The sequence below is a fragment of the Anomaloglossus baeobatrachus genome, chromosome 5, assembly GCF_048569485.1.
Source record: "Anomaloglossus baeobatrachus isolate aAnoBae1 chromosome 5, aAnoBae1.hap1, whole genome shotgun sequence".
Taxonomy (NCBI): Eukaryota; Metazoa; Chordata; class Amphibia; order Anura; family Aromobatidae; genus Anomaloglossus; species Anomaloglossus baeobatrachus.
The window spans coordinates 568,293,394-568,318,584 of record NC_134357.1 but is presented as its reverse complement, the minus strand read 5'-3'; the positions used below and the strand labels follow the sequence as shown (position 1 = coordinate 568,318,584).

General features: G+C 45.7%; 2 protein-coding genes and 1 long non-coding RNA gene across 3 annotated transcripts in view; 1 reads left to right on the top strand and 2 right to left on the bottom strand.

Moving 5' to 3' along the window:
• The window catches only part of LOC142312402 (uncharacterized), a 155,621-nt gene that overhangs the window by 82,132 nt on the left and 48,298 nt on the right, over positions 1-25,191 (bottom strand). Inside the window, exon 5 of the mRNA XM_075351345.1 lies at positions 7,516-7,606. Within this exon, the coding sequence (XP_075207460.1) occupies positions 7,516-7,606 (91 nt within the window). The remainder of the gene's footprint in view (positions 1-7,515; positions 7,607-25,191) is intronic.
• Positions 8,138-8,685, bottom strand: LOC142312389 (oocyte zinc finger protein XlCOF29-like). Its single transcript, XM_075351333.1, has 2 exons — positions 8,499-8,685; positions 8,138-8,369 (listed from the first exon to the last, which is right to left on the bottom strand). Exons 1-2 carry the CDS (start codon positions 8,574-8,576, stop codon positions 8,145-8,147), a joined length of 303 nt encoding a protein of 100 aa, XP_075207448.1. The 5' UTR covers positions 8,577-8,685; the 3' UTR covers positions 8,138-8,144.
• On the top strand, positions 10,218-12,112 carry LOC142312405 (uncharacterized). Its single transcript, XR_012754373.1, has 2 exons — positions 10,218-10,306; positions 11,784-12,112. It is a non-coding gene; the product is annotated as an uncharacterized LOC142312405 (long non-coding RNA).

Genomic DNA, 25,191 nt, shown 5'->3' with positions numbered 1-25,191 from the left:
TCAATCAGCAGCTCCTCTGTGGGCTCCCTTCCGAGCAGTGAATTGAAAATTCCTTTAAGGGTAGAGAATAATTCCGCTGCAGGAGTTGCCTCTGGAAGTCCTCGGATCCTAATATTATTGCGGCGGTTACGGTTCTCCAAGTCTTCAACTGTACCGAAGAGGAAGTCCAATTATTTTGAGTGAAGAGTGAGGGTCTCACCCTGTGTCTTCTGCTCCACCGCCAATGAAGTCGAAGTTGCTTCCAGTCGGGTGACCTGATCTGACATCTGCGCCACAGAAGTATTCAGGGCCTGTATTTCAGCTTTATAAAGATTCTCGAGTCTCCCTATGTAGCCCTCCATGTCTGCTTTAGTTGGAAAATTCATAATTTGGGATCTGAGATCTTTAAACTCTTCAAACACAAGCGACAGGTGTCCCTGGGGTGCTGTAGTTGGGATAGCCAGGGGGACCGGGGTGAAGGGTCTGCTGATGTGATCTTGGTTTCAATAGGCAAGAACTTCCCCATATTTTGTTCTTCCCTCTGTGCAGTTGCTGGGATGTTAGATTGGGCTGCAGCCGCCATTTTGTGATCCACAGCTTTAGGATGGGTGTTCCCTGCTTTAAAAAATGTCTGGATGCTCTCCTGCGAGCTTGTGCTCTGGGTCTCTCTTGGGGCTGGGGATGGTGCCAGTGAGGGTTTTCTACCTCTCTTCACCATGGGGAAAGTAATAAATTCAATCCAGGTGTATTATGGTGTATAGTAGAGGGGTCAGAGTGATCAAATTAGACAGGCCTCTATTCCTTATATTTAAGGACGCTATAGAAACTGGGTCTGTTCCACTGGATTGGCGGCTAGCATTTATTTTAATTTATTTAATCGTATGAACGTATATCTTACCATCATATAAAAATAAACACCAGACAATAGACAGTGATTGAAAAATATCAAAAGGATAAAAATCAAATTTGAATATCAACATTTTCTATATATGCAATAGCGTTATCATTTACAATATAGAAATCCTTCTTGTCACCATGGTAGGATCTCAGGGGGCACTCCTCAACGATGTGCTGGATAGTTTGACGATCTGCTCCACAGTCACAGGCGGCTAGCAAATGTGGTACCAATATTCAAAAAAGGGTGTAAAAGGGAACCTGGAAACTATAGGCCGGTAAGCTTAACATCTGTTGTGGGTAAAATGTTTGAAGGGTTGTTAAGGGATACTATTATGGAATGTCTCAATGTTAATAATTGTTTAACTCCATATCAACATGGATTTATAAAGGATCGCTCCTGTCAAACTAACCTGATCAGCTTCTATGAGGATGTAAGCTCTCACATGGACCGAGGAGAATCATTGGATGTCATTTATCTCGACTTCGGTAAAGCATTTGACACTGTCCCACATAAAAGACTGCTAAGTAAAATGAGAAAGCTTGGGCTCGGGGAAAATGTGTGTAGATGGGTAGGTAGCTGGCTTAGTGGTAGAAAACATAGAGTGGTTATTAATGGCGCATACTCAGATTGGGCCAGGGTTACTAGTGGGGTGCCACAGGGGTCTGTATTGGGCCCCCTACTATTTAATATATTTATTAATGATCTGGTGGATGGTTTACAGAGTAAAATATTAGTATTTGCAGATGATACAAAACTATGTAAGGTAGTTAACACAAAGGAGGACAGTTTGCAACTACAGATGGATTTGAGTAAATTGGAGAATTGGGCTGAAAAATGGCAAATGAGGTTTAACACAGATAAGTGTAAGGTTATGCACATGGGAAGGAGAAACAGATGCTACGAATACTTACTAAATGGGAAACTGCTGGGGAAATCAGACATGGAAAAAGACTTAGGCATCTTAGTCAATAAGAAGCTAAATTGGAGTGCCCAGTGTCAGGCAGCAGCCACCAAAGCAAATAGGGTGATGGGATGCATTAGAAGAGGTCTGGGGGCATGAGATGAAAACATCATTCTCCCTCTGTACAAATCACTCGTCAGACCACACTTGGAGTATTGTGTGCAATTTTGGGCGCCGGTGCTCAAGAAAGACATTACTGAACTTGAAAGGGTTCAGAGGCGGGCTACTAAAATAATAAATGGAGTGGGTGCATTACAATACACGGAAAGGTTATCAAAATTAGGTCTATTTACTCTAGAAAAGAGAAGACTTAGGGGAGACCTAATAAACATGTACAAATATATCAGAGGGCCATATAGAGATCTCTCCCATGATCTGTTTGTACCAAGGACTATGACAAGAACAAGGGGGCATTCTCTTCGATTGGAGGAAAGAAAATTCCTACATCAACATAGAAGAGCGTTCTTCACGGTAAGAGCAGTGAGGCTCTGGAACTCTCTTCCTGAGGAAGTGGTGATGGCCAACTCAATGAATGAATTTAAGAGAGGAATGGATGCTTTTCTTGATAGCAAAAGTATAGAAGGATATAAATAGCATAATCTTACAGGTAGATAGAAGAGCGACCAAGATTATTAGAGGAATGGGTGGGCTGCAACACCAAGACAGGTTATTAAACTTGGGGTTATTTAGTTTGGAACAACAATGGCTTAGGGGGGGAAGTAATCACAATGTATAAACATATGAGGGGACAGTACAGAGACGTTTCCAAAGATCTCTTTACACCTAGGCCTGCGACTGGAACACGGGGGCATCTGCTACGTCTTGAGGAAAGAAAGTTTAATCATAATTACAGACGAGGATTCTTTACTGTACGAGCAGTGAGACTATGGAACTCTCTGCCGCATGATGTTGTAATGAGTGATTAACTACTAACAATTAAGCAGAGCCTGGACGCCTTTCTTGAAAAATATAATATTACCAGTTATGTATATTAGATTTTATGACAGGGTGTTGATCCAGGGAACTAGTCTGATTGCCGTATGTGGAGTCAGGAAGGAATTTTTTTCCCCATTGGAGCTTATTTGACAATTGGGGTTTTTTTGCCTTCCTCTGGATCAACATGTTAGGCTACGGGTTGAACTAGATGGACTTAAGGCTACTTTACATGCTGCAACATCGCTAGCGATCTCATTAGCGATGTGAAATTCTAGAGCGCAAGTGCGATCTTTCGAGATCGTACATAGGTCATTTTACGCATGTGCGATCTCGACAGGTCGCACTTGCGATCTAGAATTTCACATCGCTAATGAGATCGCTAGCGATGTCGCAGCATGTAAAGTAGCCTTTAGAGTCTCTCTTCAACCTTAAAAACTATGAAACTATGAAATTCTTCCACACGTCTGTGAGGAGTCAGCCTCAGCGCTCCAGGATGTCAGGGGTTAATTAGCGTTATCTCTTCACTCTGGATAGTGCAAATATTTTCTCCTGACAGCTACACTTAAGGCCCCGTCACACTAAGCAACATCGCTAGCAACATCGCTGCTAACGAACAACTTTTGTGACGTTGCTAGCGATGTTGCTGTGTGTGACATCCAGCAACAACCTGGCCCCTGCTGTGAGGTCGTTGGTTGTTGCTGAATGTCCTGGGCCATTTTTTAGTTGTTGCTGTCCCGCTGTGAAGCACAGATCGCTGTGTGTGACAGCGAGACAGCAACAACTAAATGTGCAGGCAGCAGGAGCCGGCTTCTGCGGAGGCTGGTAACCAATGTAAACATCGGGTAACCAAGAAGCCCTGTCCTTGGTTACCCGATATTTACCTTTGTTACCAGCCTCCGCCGCTCTCACTGTCAGTGCCGGCTCCTGCTCTGTGCACATGTAGTTGCAGGACACATCGGGTTAATTAACCCGATGTGTGCTGTAGCTAGGAGAGCAGGGAGCCAGCGCTAAGCATTGTGCGCTGCTCCCTGCTCTGTGCACATTTAGCTGCAGCACACATCGGTTAATTAACCCGATGTGTGCTGTAACTAGGAGAGCAAGGAGCCAGTGCTCAGTGTGCGCTGCTCCCTGCTCTGTGCACATGTAGCTCCGTGCACTGGTAACCAAGGTAAATATCGGGTTGGTTACCCGATATTTACCTTAGTTACCAAGCGCAGCATCTTCCACGCGGCGCTGGGGGCTGGTCACTGGTTGCTGGTGAGCTCACCAGCAACTCGTGTAGCGACGCTCCAGCGATCCCTGCTAGGTCAGGTTGCTGGTGGGATCGCTGGAGCGTCGCAGTGTGACATCTCACCAGCAACCTCCTAGCAACTTACCAGCGATCCCTATCATTGTTGGGATCGCTGGTAAGTTGCTTAGTGTGACTGGACCTTTAACAAACTTTTATTGCAGGCTTCAGATAGAGTCCAGCTTTCCCTGGCAACGGGCCTGCACTTCACCCAGCTCTCTCAGCTACATGTGCTCAGCTGCCAGCAAAATAACAAACAGGCTGCATCCACACTGCTCAGCTTCACTGGTACCTGTATGGAGGACTCCAGACTGCACCGACCAGCTCTCCCAGCATTACAGGCCGCAGGCCACAGACTCCACCACGAGGTACAGGCCTGCTTATGTCACAAGCCTGCAGACCCTTTCACTCCTTCCCTGGGGATCCCATATCATGCTCGTCCACCGGCCCGCAGCTCACTGCAGCTCTAGCATTAACCCCTGATTGTGCACGGTCCTTCTCCAGCGAAATAGCTCCCCTGTGGGTACCAGGAGCTCTCAGCACACATGTCTGCCCCCAGCCATTGCCAGGCCACGCCCCCTGGTAACTGAACTTTGACAGTCACTGTGCTAGTGTCGCATCGGAATCACCCAGTACGGCTGCACTTTCCTGACAGGAGCAGTCAGCGCTCATGTCCGGAGAGTGTCAGTCCGTTCGGGGTGATGCCCATGCGAGACTGCACGAGTCACACATAAGTGGAACTTTGGCCTCAGTGTCAGCCCGCATCTCACTCTGTATGGCCGATGCTGTACAGAGTGATGTAGTAGAGTTGACATTGTTTATTGTTCACTCTGCTTCTCACACTGTATAGACAGTCTGTACAGTGATGGTGCAGAGGTGACATTGCTGTACCTGTGGACTATGGAATTTTTTATAATAAAGATGGAGTCTCTAAATTTTTTTTTGTTTTATTTATAATAAAAAAAAAAATCTGTGTTGTGTTTTTCTTTTACTGTTTAATAGAAATTCATGGTGGCCATGTCTAATTTGGCATGACATTATGAATTTCGAGCTTAGTACCATCTGAGAATACAAAGCTGGTATTAACTCTTTTATTACCCAGTGTGCCTCTGCCATCAGGGCTAGTGGATAAGCCAGGTAAAGCGCCTGGAAATGGCCCTAAGAAACAATGTGCCATTTCCAGGGGTGGCTGCGGGCTGCCGAGAATCCCAGCCCCCAGCTGTCTGGCTTTACCTGACTGGCAATCAAATACCGGCGTGAGCCCACGCATTTTTTATTATTTTTTTTTAAATAAAAAAAAAAATTAATGGGCTTCCCTGTATTTTGATTGCCAGTCAGGTAAAGCCAGACAGCTGGGGGTCGAGGTGACAGCCCGTAGCCGTCCGCTTTATCTGCGCTAAGATTCAAAAATACCTACACTACGTCATGTCTTTTAATTATTTATTTTTATACAACTATATATTGTGTGTGTGTGTGTGTAATTATATATATATATATATATATATATATATATATATATATATATATATATATATATATATATATATATATATATATAAATATTGCACAATGTGTAGTTGTATAAAAATAAATAAATAATTTTAAAAAATGACGTAGCGCTCTGCGATATTTTTGATTCTCAGCGCACATAAAGCAGACGGCTACAGGCTACCACCCCCCATCTGCCTTGCTTTACCTTGGCTAGCAATCAACATACAGCAAAGCCCATTTTTTTATTTTTTTTTTTAGTTATTTAAAAAAAATAAATAAATTAAAAAGTGTAGGCTCCCGCTGCATTTTCTATTGCTAGCTAAGGGTAATCCAAGCAGCTACTGGCTGCTAACACCCAGTGCTTGGTGTTACCTTCATTGGCAATGGAAAATCCAGGGGAGCCTTTTTTTTGGCAACAAAAATTTAAGATGTAGGCATCGACAGATTTTTGTATGCTAGCCAGGTACAGCAGGCAGGTACGGGCTGCCCCAACCCCCAGCTGCCTATTTGTACCTGGCTGGGAACCAAAAATATAGGGAAGCCCTTTTTTTTAAATTATTTCATGAAATAATTAAAAAAAAAAAAAAAAAAATGACACCCAATTTTAGTGTCCAGCCAGGTACAACTTGGCAGCTGAGGACTGGAATCCGCAGCACAGGGTGGCCCAAGCTTTCTGGGGCCCCCGCTGCAAATTGCATTCTGCAGCCACCCCAGAAAATGGCGCTTTCATAGAAGCGCCATCTTCTGGCGCTGTATCCAACTCTTCCAGCGGCCCTAGTGCCGGGTGGCATGCTGGGTAATAAGGGGTTGATACCAGCTTTGTTTTACCAGCTAGTATAAAACCCAAGATTCTTAATGTCAGGCCAAGTTTGACCCGACCATTAAGACTCTCCAATAAAGGGTTAAAAAAAAAAAAAAAAAAAAAAAAAAAAAGACACCACACAGAGCAAAAATACTTTATTAGAAATAAATACACAGACACACTTAGGAATTCCATGTTTATTACTCACGCTCACCCATCCACGATCCTGGTCTTCTCTCTTCTTCAACCCATCTAGCTCTGCTATATCAGAATGCACAGGGAGGAAGACGCTGCTCCTCCCCGTACAGTCTAATAACTCAATGAGTGAGCAAAGGCTGCGGGTTAGTAAGCGGTAACGTCAACGCTGCCATAGTAACCTAAAGAGCGGGTTACTATAGCAATGGTGATCTCCGATCACCTGATCCCCGGCGCCGTTATTCAATGGCTATGGCAGCTAATCCCTGCATGTGGGCTGACTCTGTAAAGAACGCCGACATGCAGGGAGGTGGAGCCCAGCGTGTGCCCCAGCATCACGCCGGTACACGGCGCTCGCTGAGTATACCGAGAGTACAGAGATGCTCGGGCGAACACCAAGTATCGGCGAGCATGCTGACACTACAGGACCTTGTATGACGTCATAGTCATGTGACCAGTCTGTAGCCAATGAGATCATACAACATTCACAAGTGACTGGTCACATGCTATGACATCACGGAAGGTCTTTTGTTTACCGTACGGCACAGCAATGAACGGACTCGAAAGCAGAAGCGGCAGGAGACAGAGGCTTCAGGACGCGTCATGGGACCTGTAAGTATAATGGCAATGTTTATTATTAACTGTATTCTTTATTTTACATCCCCCCCCCCGCGGCCTTTTACTCAGCCCCCAGACAATTACTCGCATTTCCCATTGACTTGCATTGGACTCGCTACTCATAACGAGTACCCGAGTATTAGGACCTACTCGCTACGAGTATAGCGAGTCTAAGTATTTCACTACTCGCTCATCCCTAGTAGTAAGTGTATGGGTTTGCACACACACACACACAGAGGTCTAGTGTTTTCCTTCTTACATGATTAAAAATTAAAATGGCGGCAATAAAATCCAAAATATAATTATACCAACTAATGACAAAGGAGAATTTAGAAATTATTACTCACCTAGAATATTATCTATAGGAATCTCCTCTTTACTCCGCTCATCACCCCTCACATATGTCTCTGTAGTATTAATATGGGGCAGATCTTCCCCCTGAAACAAATATTGTAAAAGTCACAGACAGATGGAGAAGTCCCATCTATGATCAGCTCTAATCCTGCCATCTCCACCGCTCTCATTACACAAGTATAACACATATAATACTGGAGGATAAAACAAGACTGAGCACAAGACCTTCACAGCCGCCTACACATCATAGGGGGATTTCATGGCCCCTTCTCTCCATCTACCTGATGATCCTGAGGAACATCGGGGTCTTCTTGTTTACAGTCCTGTGGGAGAAGAGGACGGGGACATCTCTCTGGTGTTGTCCTCTTACTGGATAGACCTGGAGGAGACACATACAGGGGCTGAATTCATTCCTTACATACAGATAATGATAGGCCGTGTGTATTTAGTCCTGTCTATTACCTGGTGATGTGAGGGGCCGGGGAACCTCCATCATGACGTCCTTGTACAGATCTTTGTGTCCTTCTAAATACTCCCACTCCTCCATGGAGAAATAGACGGTGACGTCCTGACACCTTATAGGAACCTGACACATACAATGATACCGTCACCCCCGATCCCTTCATAGCGTTACTGTATAATGTCCCAGCATTCCCAGCAGTGTCACCTCTCCAGTCAGCAGCTCAATCATCTTGTAGGTGAGTTCTAGGATCTTCTGGTCATTGATGTCCTCATGTATCGGGGGGTGAGGTGGAGGCCCCGTGATTGGACTCAGGGGTCTTCCCCATCCCTCAGACACAGGGGCCTGACAGCGCTCACTAGAGGTCTTCTTCACTACTGTGTAATCCTGGTTATGGAGAGACACAGTAAGAAATCTCACTCCAGACATTTCCAGAGTCCTCACCTCTCCAGTTCTGTCCATCTGTTATTCCCATAGATAAGAATGGTGTAATGTGACGTCATCAGAATCTCTCACCTCTCCAGTAAGCCGGAAGAGGATCTCTAGGGTGAGGTGTAATATCCTCTCCGCCATCTTGTCCCTGTCCATATCCATCCCTCACGGGGCAATCAGGAGGATTCTCTTCTATAGAGCGATTGTTCTCCCCCAGCATCTAATGTGTATGGAGCCTGAGCCCAGTAATGGGGAATCTCCACACACCTCCTCCTGCAGAGCCGCACACTAGATATATAATAACCTGCACCTACCTCCACCTGCAGAGCCGCACACTAGATATATAATACCCTGCACCTACCTCCACCTGCAGAGCCGCACACTAGATATATAATACCCTGCACCTACCTCCACCTGCAGAGCCGCACACTAGATATATAATACCCTGCACCTACCTCCACCTGCAGAGCCGCACACTAGATATATAATACCCTGCACCTACCTCCACCTGCAGAGCCGCACACTAGATATATAATAACCTGCACCTACCTCCACCTGCAGAGCCGCACACTAGATATATAATACCCTGCACCTACCTCCACCTGCAGAGCCGCACACTAGATATATAATAACCTGCACCTACCTCCACCTGCAGAGCCGCACACTAGATATATAATACCCTGCACCTACCTCCACCTGCAGAGCCGCACACTAGATATATAATACCCTGCACCTACCTCCACCTGCAGAGCCGCACACTAGATATATAATAACCTGCACCTACCTCCACCTGCAGAGCCGCACACTAGATATATAATACCCTGCACCTACCTCCACCTGCAGAGCCGCACACTAGATATATAATAACCTGCACCTACCTCCACCTGCAGAGCCGCACACTAGATATATAATACCCTGCACCTACCTCCTCCTGCAGAGCCGCACACTAGATATATAATACCCTGCACCTACCTCCTCCTGCAGAGCCGCACACTAGATATATAATACCCTGCACCTACCTCCACCTGCAGAGCCGCACACTAGATATATAATAACCTGCACCTACCTCCACCTGCAGAGCCGCACACTAGATATATAATACCCTGCACCTACCTCCACCTGCAGAGCCGCACACTAGATATATAATACCCTGCACCTACCTCCACCTGCAGAGCCGCACACTAGATATATAATACCCTGCACCTACCTCCACCTGCAGAGCCGCACACCAGATATATAATACCCTGCACCTACCTCCACCTGCAGAGCCGCACACTAGATATATAATACCCTGCACCTACCTCCACCTGCAGAGCCGCACACCAGATATATAATACCCTGCACCTACCTCCACCTGCAGAGCCGCACACTAGATATATAATACCCTGCACCTACCTCCTCCTGCAGAGCCGCACACTAGATATATAATAACCTGCACCTACCTCCTCCTGCAGAGCCGCACACTAGATATATAATACCCTGCACCTACCTCCACCTGCAGAGCCGCACACTAGATATATAATACCCTGCACCTACCTCCACCTGCAGATCCGCACACTAGATATATAATACCCTGCACCTACCTCCACCTGCAGAGCCGCACACTAGATATATAATACCCTGCACCTACCTCCACCTGCAGAGCCGCACACTAGATATATAATACCCTGCACCTACCTCCACCTGCAGAGCCGCACACTAGATATATGGTAGAGGCTAGATCCCAGTGGCCAGAAGGACCTCTGCTGACGTCACGCCCATGTGACCGGCCTCTTGTGTGGGAGGAGCCTGTAGTTCCCGGCAGTCAGTGCGCAGTTGCTGTACAAGTAGCAGGATGTTTCCCCTCTTCCCTGTTTCTGCTGGTTCCAGCCCTGGGTGTGATGTAGCAGGAGGTAATATCTGATGGAGATTATCATGTATGAGCCTCAGGGGGAAATAAAAAAGGGATTGTAGGTCACCGTCTCTGGGTGCAATAGTGTGCAGCAGTAGGTGTGATGCTCTGCCTGTGGGAAGGGGGAGAGAGAGGGTGTGATGCTCTGCCTGTGGGAAGGGGGAGAGAGAGGGTGTGATGCTCTGCCTGTAAGAAGGGGGAGAGAGAGGGTGCGATGCTCTGCCTGGGGGAAGGGGGGGGAGAGAGAGGGTGCGATGCTCTGCCTGGGGGAAGGGGGGGGAGAGAGAGGGTGCGATGCTCTGCCTGGGGGAAGGGGGGGAGAGAGAGGGTGCGATGCTCTGCCTGTGGGAAGGGGGGGAGAGAGGGTGCGATGCTCTGCCTGTGGGAAGGGGGGGAGAGAGGGTGCGATGCTCTGCCTGTGGGAATTGGGAGAGAGAGGGTGCGATGCTCTGCCTGTGGGAATTGGGAGAGAGAGGGTGCGATGCTCTGCTTGTGGGAAGGGGCAGAGAGAGGGTGCTATGCTCTGCCTGTGGGAAGGGGCAGAGAGAGGGTGCTATGCTCTGCCTGTGGGAAGGGGGGGAGAGAGAGGGTGCTATGCTCTGCCTGTGGGAAGGGGGGGAGAGAGAGGGTGCGATGCTCTGCCTGGGGGAAGGGGGGGGGAGAGAGAGGGTGCGATGCTCTGCCTGGGGGAAGGGGGGGGAAAGAGAGGGTGCGATGCTCTGCCTGGGGGAAGGGGGGGGAGAGAGAGGGTGCGATGCTCTGCCTGGGGGAAGGGGGGGGAGAGAGAGGGTGCGATGCTCTGCCTGGGGGAAGGGGGGGGAGAGAGAGGGTGCGATGCTCTGCCTGGGGGAAGGGGGGGAGAGAGAGGGTGCGATGCTCTGCCTGGGGGAAGGGGGGGAGAGGGAGGGTGCGATGCTCTGCCTGGGGGAAGGGGGTGGAGAGGGAGAGAGAGGGTGCGATGCTCTGCCTGGGGGAAGGGGGGGAGAGGGAGAGAGAGGGTGCGATGCTCTGCCTGGGGGAAGGGGGGGAGAGGGAGAGAGAGGGTGCAATGCTCTGCCTGGGGGAAGGGGAGGAGAGGGAGAGAGAGGGTGCGATGCTCTGCCTGGGGGAAGGGGGGGAGAGAGAGAGGGTGCGATGCTCTGCCTGGGGGAAGGGGGGGGGAATGCAATGCTCTGTGGGGGAGTCGCAGAGCAGCACCCGGTGTCCCTTTCCTCTTTTCCCGTTAGAGGCATGGAGCGGGGGGATAGATCCAGGAGGAGGGGATTGGAGCAGTCGCTGTATATAAGGGAAGCCCATTGGATATTAAAGCTGGAGCCAGAGATCACAAAGGGCTGAATTCCACAATGATCTGTGACTGATACTGATGGGTTTATTAGCAGGTGATTATCAGCACATTCATTATACACAGTTTATGGGAATTTGTGGAATTATTATTATTATTATTATTATTACTAATTATTGGTCATTTTTCTTTATAGAGTTCGGGGCAATGTCGGCTCCACAGAGAATTCTTCCTCATCCACTGAATATGAAGGTCTCATCTATTGGAGAGAATCCCACAAGTGACATAAGAGGATATCTCTGTATATACATTCTCTGCACTGTGTATTATATGGGGTGTACTTATATATTCTCTGTGCTGTGTATTATATGGGGTGTACTTATATATTCTCTGTGCTGTGTATTATATGGGGTGTACTTATATAATGTTTGTATTGATGCTTCTCTGTGTCATCTGTGTGAGACGTGGTGATGGACAGGGTGTCCTTTTTTTCCCACTGTCTTTAATAAAGTTTCTTTTAATTAAGCTGTTGCTGGATTTCCTCTCTTCTATGGGGTCTCATAGATGCTACCATCACTAATTTAGGACTTAGTGGCAGCTATGGGCTGCTATTAACTCCTTATTACCCCCATTGCCACCACACCAGGACAATCAAGATGATCCAGGTAAAGTGCTGGGATTGTCACATCTAATGGATGCAGCAATCCGGGAGGCTGCAGGCTGATATTTTTAGGCTGGGGGGGCAGGCTAATAACCATAGGCATCCCCAGTCTGAAAATACCAGCCACCAGTTGTGAGGCTTTATCTTGGCTGGGTATCAAAATTGAGGGGACTGCACGCTGTTATTTTACTGTACAATATAGACGCACCGGCGGCTGTGATTGGTTGCAGTCAGACAGCTGTCAGTCAGTGTGGGGGTGCATCTGACTGCAACCAATCACAGCCACCAGTGGGCAGGGGAAGCCGTGAATATGTATGAGCCTAATGAGCGGCTCAGGAAGAAGAATGAGAGGTCGCAGGAGCAGTGTGACAGCCGCGCCGGTGATCGGTGAGTATGAAGTGCTTGCTCCTACCCCTTTGTGCCGGATTCTGGTCCCCATAGACTTTTTATGGGACCAGCATCTGACCAGACACCGGGGATCAATCCCACGCTGACCTGGAGCCAGCGGGGGATTGATCTGCCAGTCCTCCAAAACACAGAAAGAAGTGACATGCTACTGCTTTTTCCTTCCACAAAAACTGCAAGGAACAAAGAAGCGACGTGTGCACAGCCTGTCTGAGTTCTCATAGACTTTGCTGGGGAAGACAATGCATGCAGTTTTGGGCAACAAACCACCAAAAAACGTGGAAAAATACGCAGCATGCGCACAGGGCCTAAAGATGGGATTGCTGTTCGTTAACTTCCCAGACCTGTGACAGTGGCCGGTGTGTAATGTGTGGCAGACGGACAGGAGGTATGAGAACGGCCTCTGACCGCACCACAGCCTTAGCTCTGCATTATATTACCTGGCCGGTGTGTAATGTGTGGCAGATGGACAGGAGGTATGAGAACGGCCTCTACTGCACCACATCCTTACCTCTTCATTGTATTACCTGGCCGGTGTGTAATGTGTGGCAGATGGACAGGAGGTATGAGAACGGCCTCTACCGCACCACATCCTTAGCTCTTCATTATATTACCTGGCCGGTGTGTAATGTGTGGCAGATGGACAGGAGGTATGAGAACGACCTCTACCGCACCACATCCTCAGCTCTTCATTATATTACCTGGCCGGTGTGTAATGTGTGGCAGACAGACAGGAGGTATGAGAACGGCCTCTACCGCACCACAGCCTTAACTCTTCATGTTATTACCTGGCCGGTGTGTAATGTGTGGCAGATGGACAGGAGGTGTGAGAACGGCCTCTACCGCACCACATCCTTAGCTCTTCATTGTATTACCTGGCCGGTGTGTAATGTGTGGCAGATGGACAGGAGGTGTGAGAACGGCCTCTGACCGCACCACAGCCTTAGCTCTTCATTGTATTACCTGGCCGGTGTGTAATGTGTGGCAGACGGACAGGAGGTATGAGAACGGCCTCTGACCGCACCACATCCTTAGCTCTTCATTATATTACCTGGCCGGTGTGTAATGTGTGGCAGATGGACAGGAGGTGTGAGAACGGCCTCTGACCGCACCACAGCCTTAGCTCTTCATTGTATTACCTGGCCGGTGTGTAATGTGTGGCAGATGGACAGGAGGTAGAGAACGGCCTCTGACCGCACCACATCCTTAGCTCTTCATTGTATTACCTGGCCGGTGTGTAATGTGTGGCAGATGGACAGGAGGTGTGAGAACGGCCTCTGACCGCACCACAGCCTTAGCTCTTCATTATATTACCTGGCCGGTGTGTAATGTGTGGCAGATGGACAGGAGGTGTGAGAACGGCCTCTGGCCGCACCACAGCCTTAGCTCTTCATTATATTACCTGGCCGGTGTGTAATGTGTGGCAGATGGACAGGAGGTATGAGAACGGCCTCTGACCGCACCACATCCTTAGCTCTTCATTTTATTACCTGGCCGGTGTGTAATGTGTGGCAGATGGACAGGAGGTAGAGAACGGCCTCTGACCGCACCACATCCTTAGCTCTTCATTGTATTACCTGGCCGGTGTGTAATGTGTGGCAGATGGACAGGAGGTGTGAGAACGGCCTCTACCGCACCACAGCCTTAGCTCTTCATTATATTACCTGACCGGTGTGTAATGTGTGGCAGATGGACAGGAGGTGTGAGAACGGCCTCTGACCGCACCACATCCTTAGCTCTTCATTGTATTACCTGGCCGGTGTGTAATGTGTGGCAGATGGACAGGAGGTGTGAGAACGGCCTCTGACTGCACCACATCCTTAGCTCTTCATTATATTACCTGGCCGGTGTGTAATGTGCGGCAGATGGACAGGAGGTGTGAGAACGGCCTCTGACCGGACCACATCCTTAGCTCTTCATTATATTACCTGGCCGGTGTGTAATGTGTGGCAGATGGACAGGAGGTGTGAGAACGGCCTCTACCGCACCACATCCTTAGCTCCTCATTGTATTACCTGGCATAACACTACTCACTAGTGATTGATGGCCCTGACAGAAGTTATGAAGCATTGAACGACCGCCCTATTACATGGAATACATTACAAGCTGCGGTCAGACACATTTCACCTATATGGTGATTATGGCAGCTTGTACATCATTGTGAATAGATTTATTTCATAAAATAACCACTTTAAAGGGAATAAACCTTACATAGCAAAGTTTGTAATAGTGAGTTGAAAGAAAAAAAACATCTGCAATGGCTGCCCTGCAACTAAAGGTGTTATCCTGATTAACTACTCATTAATTTTTTTTCTTTCCTTCGACTCCATGTGTAACACAACAAGAAACTTTAGTAACGTTCAGAAGTGTCTTCATCAAGACATTGGTCTCTTCCAGCCAATCACTGACCTCAGCAACTCGTTCTAGCTACATCGGATGAGCCACGGAGATCTGTGATTGGCTGCAGCAATGTTGACGTGATGTCACAGCCAAACAGCATAGAACATCACCGCAGTGAAGACGGTGCTCAATCTGGTTTGGGGGTGTACATTTACACCGCGTGCAGAATTATTAGGCAAGTTGTATTTTAGAGGATTTTTTTTATTATTGATCAACAACTATGTTCTCAATCAATCCAAAAGACTCATAAATATCAAAGCTTAATATTTTTGGAAGTTGGAGTGGGGTTTTTTTTAGATTTGGCTATCTTAGGAGGATATCTGTTTGTGCAGGTAACTATTACTGTGCAGCATTATTAGGCAACTTAATAAAAACCAAATATATCCCCATCTCACTTGTTTATTTTCACCAGGTAAACCAATATAACTGCACAAAATTTAGAAATAAACATTTCTGACATGCAAAAACAAAACCCCAAAAAATGAGTGACCAATATAGCCACCTTTCTTTATGATGACACTAAGCAGCCGACCATCCATAGATGCTGTCAGTTGCTTGATCTGTTTACGATCAACATTGCATGCAGCAGCCACCACAGCCTCCCAGACACTGTTCCGAGAGGTGCACTGTTTTCCCTCCCTGTAGATCTAACATTTTATGAGGGACCACAGGTTCTCTATGGGGTTCAGATCAGGTGAACAAGGGGGCCATGTCATTATTTTTTTCATCTTTTAGATCTTTACTTTTCAGCAACGCTGTGGAGTAGTTGGATGCATGTGATAGAGCAATGTCCTGCATGAAAATCATGTTTTTCTTGAACGATACCGACTTCTTCCTGTACCACTGCTTGAAGTTGTCTTCCAGAAACTGGCAGTAGGTCTGGGAGTTGAGCTTCACTCCATCCTCAATTCGAAAAGGTCCCACAAGTTCATCTTTGATGATACCAGCCCATACCAGTTCCCCACCTCCACCTTGCTGGCGTCTGAGTCGGAGTAGAGCTCTCTGCCCTTTACTGATCCAGCATCTGGCCCATCCATCTGCCCATCAAGAGTCACACTCATTTCATCAGTCCATAAAACCTTTGAAAAACCAGTCTTAAGATATTTCTTGGCCCAGTCTTGACGTTTTATCTTATGTTTCTTGTTCAGAGGTGGTGGTTTTCAGCCTTCCTTACCTTGGCCATGTCCCTGAGTATGGCACACCTTGTGCTTTTTGAAACTCCAGTAACGTTGCAGCTCTGAAATATGGCCACACTGGTGGCAAATGGCATCTTGGCAGCTTTATGCTTGATTTTCATCAATTCATTGGCAGTTATTTTGCGCCTTTTTTGCCCAGCATGCTGCTTGCGACCCTGTTGGCTATTTGACATGAAACGCTTGATTGTTCGGTGATCACGCTTCAAAAGTTTGTCAGTTTCAAGACTGCTGCATCCATCTGAAAGACATCTCACAATTTTGGACTTTTCAGAGACCGTCAAATCTCTCTTCTGACCCATTTTGCCAAAGGAAAGGAAGTTGCCTAATAATTAAGCACACCTTATATAGGGTGTTAATGTCATTACACCGCACCCCTCCTCATTACAGAGATGCACATCACCTGATTTACTTAATTGGTAGTTGGCTCTCAAGCCTATATAGCTTGGAGTAGGGCAACATGTATAAAAAGCATCATGTGATCAAAATACTCATTTGCCTAATAATTCTGCACACAGTGTATTTGCACAGTCAGTGTTTGCAACGTTTTGGAAGTAGCATGTTTGTTTGCATACAGAATGCTGCGTTCTACAGTACAAGCACAGTGGATGGATTTATAGAAATCTCTTGCCCACGGTGCTTCTTTTCTCTGCTCCGTAAACTTACATGTGGCGCGGCTTTCCAAGCTGCAGCATGTCAATTTATGTTCCTGTGGCCAGAATGAGAGAAAAAAGCAAAAGTAGGTAGCACACTGAACCCTGATAGTAGGCGCGGACTGCTGCATTCTCCTGCAGAGCACACTCACATTTCCACAGGCGGGCTGACACTGCGTCAGCTGCTGTACATGCAACCTAAGAGCTTACTTTGTAGTCTTCCATATCACTTAGTGAATGTGAAAAAAAATAGTGTGAACACTTTCAAATCTAGTACCACTAATATACTAATCGCATACTGATAGATGACAGACTGAACATGAGTCAACAGTGCGATGCAGCAGCAAAAAAGACAAGCACAATTTTGCAATGTATTAACAGAAGCACAGATAATAATAAGTTTTATTTCTATAGCGCCAACATATTCCACAGCGCTTTACAATTCAGAGGGGACATGTATAGACAATATGAGAATACAAAATAACAAAATTAAGATACCAGGAGGAGTGGGGGCCCTGCTCGTAAGCTTACATTCTATGAGGAAATAGGGGAGACACAAAAGGTGAATGGGGGGAGAAAAGCTTGTCATATATGGTCCAGCCATCGATCACGTGAAGTAATTATCACCATCTACTCCTTTTTGGTCAGACCTCATCTGCAATTCTGAGCACCACGTCTTAAAAAAAGACATCAACAAATTGGAGCAAGTTCACAGAAGAGCAGCCAGAATGGTGACCGGTCTATAAACTGTCCGATGAGGAATGGTTACAGGATTTGGGAATGTTTAGCTTGAAAAAAAGAAAACGGAGAGGAATCTTAATAGCCGTCTGCAAATATCTCAAAGGCTGTCGAACTAGGGTTGACAAGGACAAGGACAAGGAAAGAATAGAAGCAATGGAATGAAACTGATTGGGAAGCGTCACAGATTAGATTTTGGAATAAAAACCTTTTGACAGTGAGGGTGATCAATGACTGGAACCACAAGAGGTAGTGAGTTCCCCTTCAATGGAAGACGTAAAAAGGAGACTGGACAGACACCTGTGTGGGATGATATAGTGAATCTTGCTTTGAGCAGGGAGTTGAACCTGATGACCCTGGAGGTCCCGTTCAACTATAACATTCTATGATTCTACTGCAGATAATCTACAGATACAGTAGAATAAATCCCAATTGGCATGATGACATGGTTTTTAGCCAAGTGTGTCCATTTTAAAAACGCCCCTAGGGACCTGGTCCTTTAGCCCACTAGAGTTTAGCATTTTCATAGTGAGCAGGCTAAATCCCAGTGGGCAGAAGGACCTGGTCCATTAGATCACTAAGTCTTGTATTAAAACAGTTATTGGGACCTGGTCCTTTAGCCCACTAGGATTTAGCTTTCGCATAGAGAGCAGGCTAAATCCTAGTGGGCAGAAGGACCCAGTCCTTTTTCCCACTAAGAATTGTATTAAAACACTCATTAGGACCTGATCCTTTAGCCCACTAGGATTTAACTTTCTTATGTGGAGCAGGCTAATTCCCAGTGAGCAGAAGGACCTGGTCCTTTTTTCCACACTAAAAATCATATTAAAACACTTATTAGGACCTGGTCCTTTAGCCCACTAGGATTTAGCTTTCTTATGTAGAACAGGCTAAATCCCAGTGGGCAGAAGGACCTGGTCCTTTTTCCCACTAAGAATTGTATTAAAACACTTATTGGAACCTGGTCCTTTAGCCCACTAGGATTTAGATTTCTCATAGAGAACAGGCTAAATCCCAGTGGGCAGAAGGACCTGGTCCTTTTTCCCACTAAGAAATGTATTAAAACACTTATTGGAACCTGGTCCTTTAGCCCACTAGGATTTAGCTTTCTTATGTAGAAGAGGCTAAATCCCAGTGGTCAGAAGTACGCAATCCATTAGATCGCTAAGTCTTGTATTAAAACACTCATTGGAACCTGGTCCTTTAGCCCACTAGGATTTAGATTTCTCATAGAGAACAGGCTAAATCCCAGTGGCCAGAAGGACCTGGTCCTTTTTCCCACTAAGAATTGTATTAAAACACTTATTGGAACCTGGTCCTTTAGCCCACTAGGATTTAGATTTCTCATAGAGAACAGGCTAAATCCCAGTTGGCAGAAGTACGCAATCCATTAGATCGCTAAGTCTTGTATTAAAACACTCATTGGAACCTGGTCCTTTAGCCCACTAGGATTTAGATTTCTCACAGAGAACAGGCTAAATCCCAGTGGGCAGAAGGACCTGGTCCTTTTTCCCACTAAGAATTGTATTAAAACACTTATTGGAACCTGGTCCTTTAGCCCACTAGGATTTAGATTTCTCATAGAGAACAGGCTAAATCCCAGTGGGCAGAAGGACCTGGTCCTTTTTCCCACTAAGAATTGTATTAAAACACTTATTAGGACCTGGTCCTTTAGCCCACTAAGAAATGTATTAAAACACTTATTGGAACCTGGTCCTTTAGCCCACTAGGATTTAGATTTCTCATAGAGAACAGGCTAAATCCCAGTGGGCAGAAGTACGCAATCCATTAGATCGCTAAGTCTTGTATTAAAACACTCATTGGAACCTGGTCTTTTAGCCCACTAGGATTTAGATTTCTCATAGAGAACAGGCTAAATCCCAGTGGCCAGAAGGACCTGGTCCTTTTTCCCACTAAGAATTGTATTAAAACACTTATTGGAACCTGGTCCTTTAGCCCACTAGGATTTAGATTTCTCATAGAGAACAGGCTAAATCCCAGTTGGCAGAAGTACGCAATCCATTAGATCGCTAAGTCTTGTATTAAAACACTCATTGGAACCTGGTCCTTTAGCCCACTAGGATTTAGATTTCTCACAGAGAACAGGCTAAATCCCAGTGGGCAGAAGGACCTGGTCCTTTTTCCCACTAAGAATTGTATTAAAACACTTATTGGAACATGGTCCTTTAGCCCACTAGGATTTAGATTTCTCATAGAGAGCAGGCTAAATCCTAGTGGGCAGAAGGACCCAGTCCTTTTTCCCACTAAGAAAAGAATTGTATTAAAACACTCATTAGGACCTGATCCTTTAGCCCACTAGGATTTAACTTTCTTATGTAGAGCAGGCTAATTCCCAGTGGGCAGAAGGACCTGGTCCTTTTTTCCACACTAAAAATCATATTAAAACACTCATTAGGACCTGGTCCTTTAGCCCACTAGGATTTAGCTTTCTAATAGAGAGCAGGCTAAATCCCAGTGGGCAGAAGGACCTGGTCCCTCTGCCCACTGGCAAATAGCTGGCTCTGGATAGAGAAAGCTAAATCCCAGTGGAAGGATCCATTAGATCACTAAGTCTTGTATTAAAACACTTATTAGGACCTGGTCCTTTAGCCCACTAGGATTTAGCTTTCTTATGTAGAACAGGCTAAATCCCAGTGGGCAGAAGGACCTGGTCCTTTTTCCCACTAAGAATTGTATTAAAACACTTATTGGAACCTGGTCCTTTAGCCCACTAGGATTTAGATTTCTCACAGAGAACAGGCTAAATCCCAGTGGGCAGAAGGACCTGGTCCTTTTTCCCACTAAGAATTGTATTAAAACACTTATTGGAACCTGGTCCTTTAGCCCACTAGGATTTAGATTTCTCATAGAGAGCAGGCTAAATCCTAGTGGGCAGAAGGACCCAGTCCTTTTTCCCACTAAGAATTGTATTAAAACACTCATTAGGACCTGATCCTTTAGCCCACTAGGATTTAACTTTCTTATGTAGAGCAGGCTAATTCCCAGTGGGCAGAAGGACCTGGTCCTTTTTTCCACACTAAAAATCATATTAAAACACTCATTAGGACCTGGTCCTTTAGCCCACTAGGATTTAGCTTTCTAATAGAGAGCAGGCTAAATCCCAGTGGGCAGAAGGACCTGGTCCCTCTGCCCACTGGCAAATAGCTGGCTCTGGATAGAGAAAGCTAAATCCCAGTGGAAGGATCCATTAGATCACTAAGTCTTGTATTAAAACACTTATTAGGACCTGGTCCTTTAGCCCACTAGGATTTAGATTTCTTATGTAGAACAGGCTAAATCCCAGTGGGCAGAAGGACCTGGTCCTTTTTCCCACTAAGAATTGTATTAAAACACTTATTGGAACCTGCTCCTTTAGCCCACTAGGATTTAGATTTCTCATAGAGAACAGGCTAAATCCCAGTGGGCAGAAGGACCTGGTCCTTTTTCCCACTAAGAAATGTATTAAAACACTTATTGGAACCTGGTCCTTTAGCCCACTAGGATTTAGCTTTCTTATGTAGAAGAGGCTAAATCCCAGTGGTCAGAAGTACGCAATCCATTAGATCGCTAAGTCTTGTATTAAAACACTCATTGGAACCTGGTCCTTTAGCCCACTAGGATTTAGATTTCTCACAGAGAACAGGCTAAATCCCAGTGGGCAGAAGGACCTGGTCCTTTTTCCCACTAAGAATTGTATTAAAACACTTATTGGAACCTGGTCCTTTAGCCCACTAGGATTTAGATTTCTCATAGAGAACAGGCTAAATCCCAGTGGGCAGAAGGACCTGGTCCTTTTTCCCCACTAAGAATTGTATTAAAACACTTATTGGAACCTGGTCCTTTAGCCCACTAGGATTTAGATTTCTCATAGAGAACAGGCTAAATCCCAGTGGGCAGAAGGACCTGGTCCTTTTTCCCACTAAGAATTGTATTAAAACACTTATTAGGACCTGGTCCTTTAGCCCACTAAGAAATGTATTAAAACACTCATTGGAACCTGGTCCTTTAGCCCACTAGGATTTAGATTTCTCATAGAGAACAGGCTAAATCCCAGTGGGCAGAAGTACGCAATCCATTAGATCGCTAAGTCTTGTATTAAAACACTCATTGGAACCTGGTCCTTTAGCCCACTAGGATTTAGCTTTCTCATAGAGAACAGGCTAAATCCCAGTGGCCAGAAGGACCTGGTCCTTTTTCCCCACTAAGAATTGTATTAAAACACTTATTGGAACCTGGTCCTTTAGCCCACTAGGATTTAGATTTCTCATAGAGAACAGGCTAAATCCTAGTGGGCAGAAGGACCTGGTCCTTTTTCCCACTAAGAATTGTATTAAAACACTTATTAGGACCTGGTCCTTTAGCCCACTAGGATTTAGCTTTCTTATGTAGAGCAGGCTAATTCCCAGTGGGCAGAAGTACGCAATCCATTAGATCGCTAAGTCTTGTATTAAAACACTAATTGGAACTTGGTCCTTTAGCCCACTAGGATTTAGATTTCTCATAGAGAACAGGCTAAATCCCAGTTGGCAGAAGTACGCAATCCATTAGATCGCTAAGTCTTGTATTAAAACACTCATTGGAACCTGGTCCTTTAGCCCACTAGGATTTAGATTTCTCACAGAGAACAGGCTAAATCCCAGTGGGCAGAAGGACCTGGTCCTTTTTCCCACTAAGAATTGTATTAAAACACTTATTGGAACCTGGTCCTTTAGCCCACTAGGATTTAGATTTCTCATAGAGAACAGGCTAAATCCCAGTGGGCAGAAGGACCTGGTCCTTTTTCCCACTAAGAATTGTATTAAAACACTTATTAGGACCTGGTCCTTTAGCCCACTAAGAAATGTATTAAAACACTTATTAGGACCTGGTCCTTTTTCCCACTAAGAAATGTATTAAAACACTCATTGGAACCTGGTCCTTTAGCCCACTAGGATTTAGATTTCTCATAGAGAACAGGCTAAATCCCAGTGGGCAGAAGTACGCAATCCATTAGATCGCTAAGTCTTGTATTAAAACACTCATTGGAACCTGGTCTTTTAGCCCACTAGGATTTAGATTTCTCATAGAGAACAGGCTAAATCCCAGTGGCCAGAAGGACCTGGTCCTTTTTCCCACTAAGAATTGTATTAAAACACTTATTGGAACCTGGTCCTTTAGCCCACTAGGATTTAGATTTCTCATAGAGAACAGGCTAAATCCCAGTTGGCAGAAGTACGCAATCCATTAGATCGCTAAGTCTTGTATTAAAACACTCATTGGAACCTGGTCCTTTAGCCCACTAGGATTTAGATTTCTCACAGAGAACAGGCTAAATCCCAGTGGGCAGAAGGACCTGGTCCTTTTTCCCACTAAGAATTGTATTAAAACACTTATTGGAACCTGGTCCTTTAGCCCACTAGGATTTAGATTTCTCATAGAGAGCAGGCTAAATCCTAGTGGGCAGAAGGACCCAGTCCTTTTTCCCACTAAGAATTGTATTAAAACACTCATTAGGACCTGATCCTTTAGCCCACTAGGATTTAACTTTCTTATGTAGAGCAGGCTAATTCCCAGTGGGCAGAAGGACCTGGTCCTTTTTTCCACACTAAAAATCATATTAAAACACTCATTAGGACCTGGTCCTTTAGCCCACTAGGATTTAGCTTTCTAATAGAGAGCAGGCTAAATCCCAGTGGGCAGAAGGACCTGGTCCCTCTGCCCACTGGCAAATAGCTGGCTCTGGATAGAGAAAGCTAAATCCCAGTGGAAGGATCCATTAGATCACTAAGTCTTGTATTTAAACACTTATTAGGACCTGGTCCTTTAGCCCACTAGGATTTAGCTTTCTTATGTAGAACAGGCTAAATCCCAGTGGGCAGAAGGACCTGGTCCTTTTTCCCACTAAGAATTGTATTAAAACACTTATTGGAACCTGGTCCTTTAGCCCACTAGGATTTAGATTTCTCACAGAGAACAGGCTAAATCCCAGTGGGCAGAAGGACCTGGTCCTTTTTCCCACTAAGAATTGTATTAAAACACTTATTGGAACCTGGTCCTTTAGCCCACTAGGATTTAGATTTCTCATAGAGAACAGGCTAAATCCCAGTGGGCAGAAGGACCTGGTCCTTTTTCCCACTAAGAATTGTATTAAAACACTTATTAGGACCTGGTCCTTTAGCCCACTAAGAAATGTATTAAAACACTTATTGGAACCTGGTCCTTTAGCCCACTAGGATTTAGATTTCTCATAGAGAACAGGCTAAATCCCAGTGGGCAGAAGTACGCAATCCATTAGATCGCTAAGTCTTGTATTAAAACACTCATTGGAACCTGGTCTTTTAGCCCACTAGGATTTAGATTTCTCATAGAGAACAGGCTAAATCCCAGTGGCCAGAAGGACCTGGTCCTTTTTCCCACTAAGAATTGTATTAAAACACTTATTGGAACCTGGTCCTTTAGCCCACTAGGATTTAGATTTCTCATAGAGAACAGGCTAAATCCCAGTTGGCAGAAGTACGCAATCCATTAGATCGCTAAGTCTTGTATTAAAACACTCATTGGAACCTGGTCCTTTAGCCCACTAGGATTTAGATTTCTCACAGAGAACAGGCTAAATCCCAGTGGGCAGAAGGACCTGGTCCTTTTTCCCACTAAGAATTGTATTAAAACACTTATTGGAACATGGTCCTTTAGCCCACTAGGATTTAGATTTCTCATAGAGAGCAGGCTAAATCCTAGTGGGCAGAAGGACCCAGTCCTTTTTCCCACTAAGAAAAGAATTGTATTAAAACACTCATTAGGACCTGATCCTTTAGCCCACTAGGATTTAACTTTCTTATGTAGAGCAGGCTAATTCCCAGTGGGCAGAAGGACCTGGTCCTTTTTTCCACACTAAAAATCATATTAAAACACTCATTAGGACCTGGTCCTTTAGCCCACTAGGATTTAGCTTTCTAATAGAGAGCAGGCTAAATCCCAGTGGGCAGAAGGACCTGGTCCCTCTGCCCACTGGCAAATAGCTGGCTCTGGATAGAGAAAGCTAAATCCCAGTGGAAGGATCCATTAGATCACTAAGTCTTGTATTAAAACACTTATTAGGACCTGGTCCTTTAGCCCACTAGGATTTAGCTTTCTTATGTAGAACAGGCTAAATCCCAGTGGGCAGAAGGACCTGGTCCTTTTTCCCACTAAGAATTGTATTAAAACACTTATTGGAACCTGGTCCTTTAGCCCACTAGGATTTAGATTTCTCATAGAGAGCAGGCTAAATCCTAGTGGGCAGAAGGACCCAGTCCTTTTTCCCACTAAGAATTGTATTAAAACACTCATTAGGACCTGATCCTTTAGCCCACTAGGATTTAACTTTCTTATGTAGAGCAGGCTAATTCCCAGTGGGCAGAAGGACCTGGTCCTTTTTTCCACACTAAAAATCATATTAAAACACTCATTAGGACCTGGTCCTTTAGCCCACTAGGATTTAGCTTTCTAATAGAGAGCAGGCTAAATCCCAGTGGGCAGAAGGACCTGGTCCCTCTGCCCACTGGCAAATAGCTGGCTCTGGATAGAGAAAGCTAA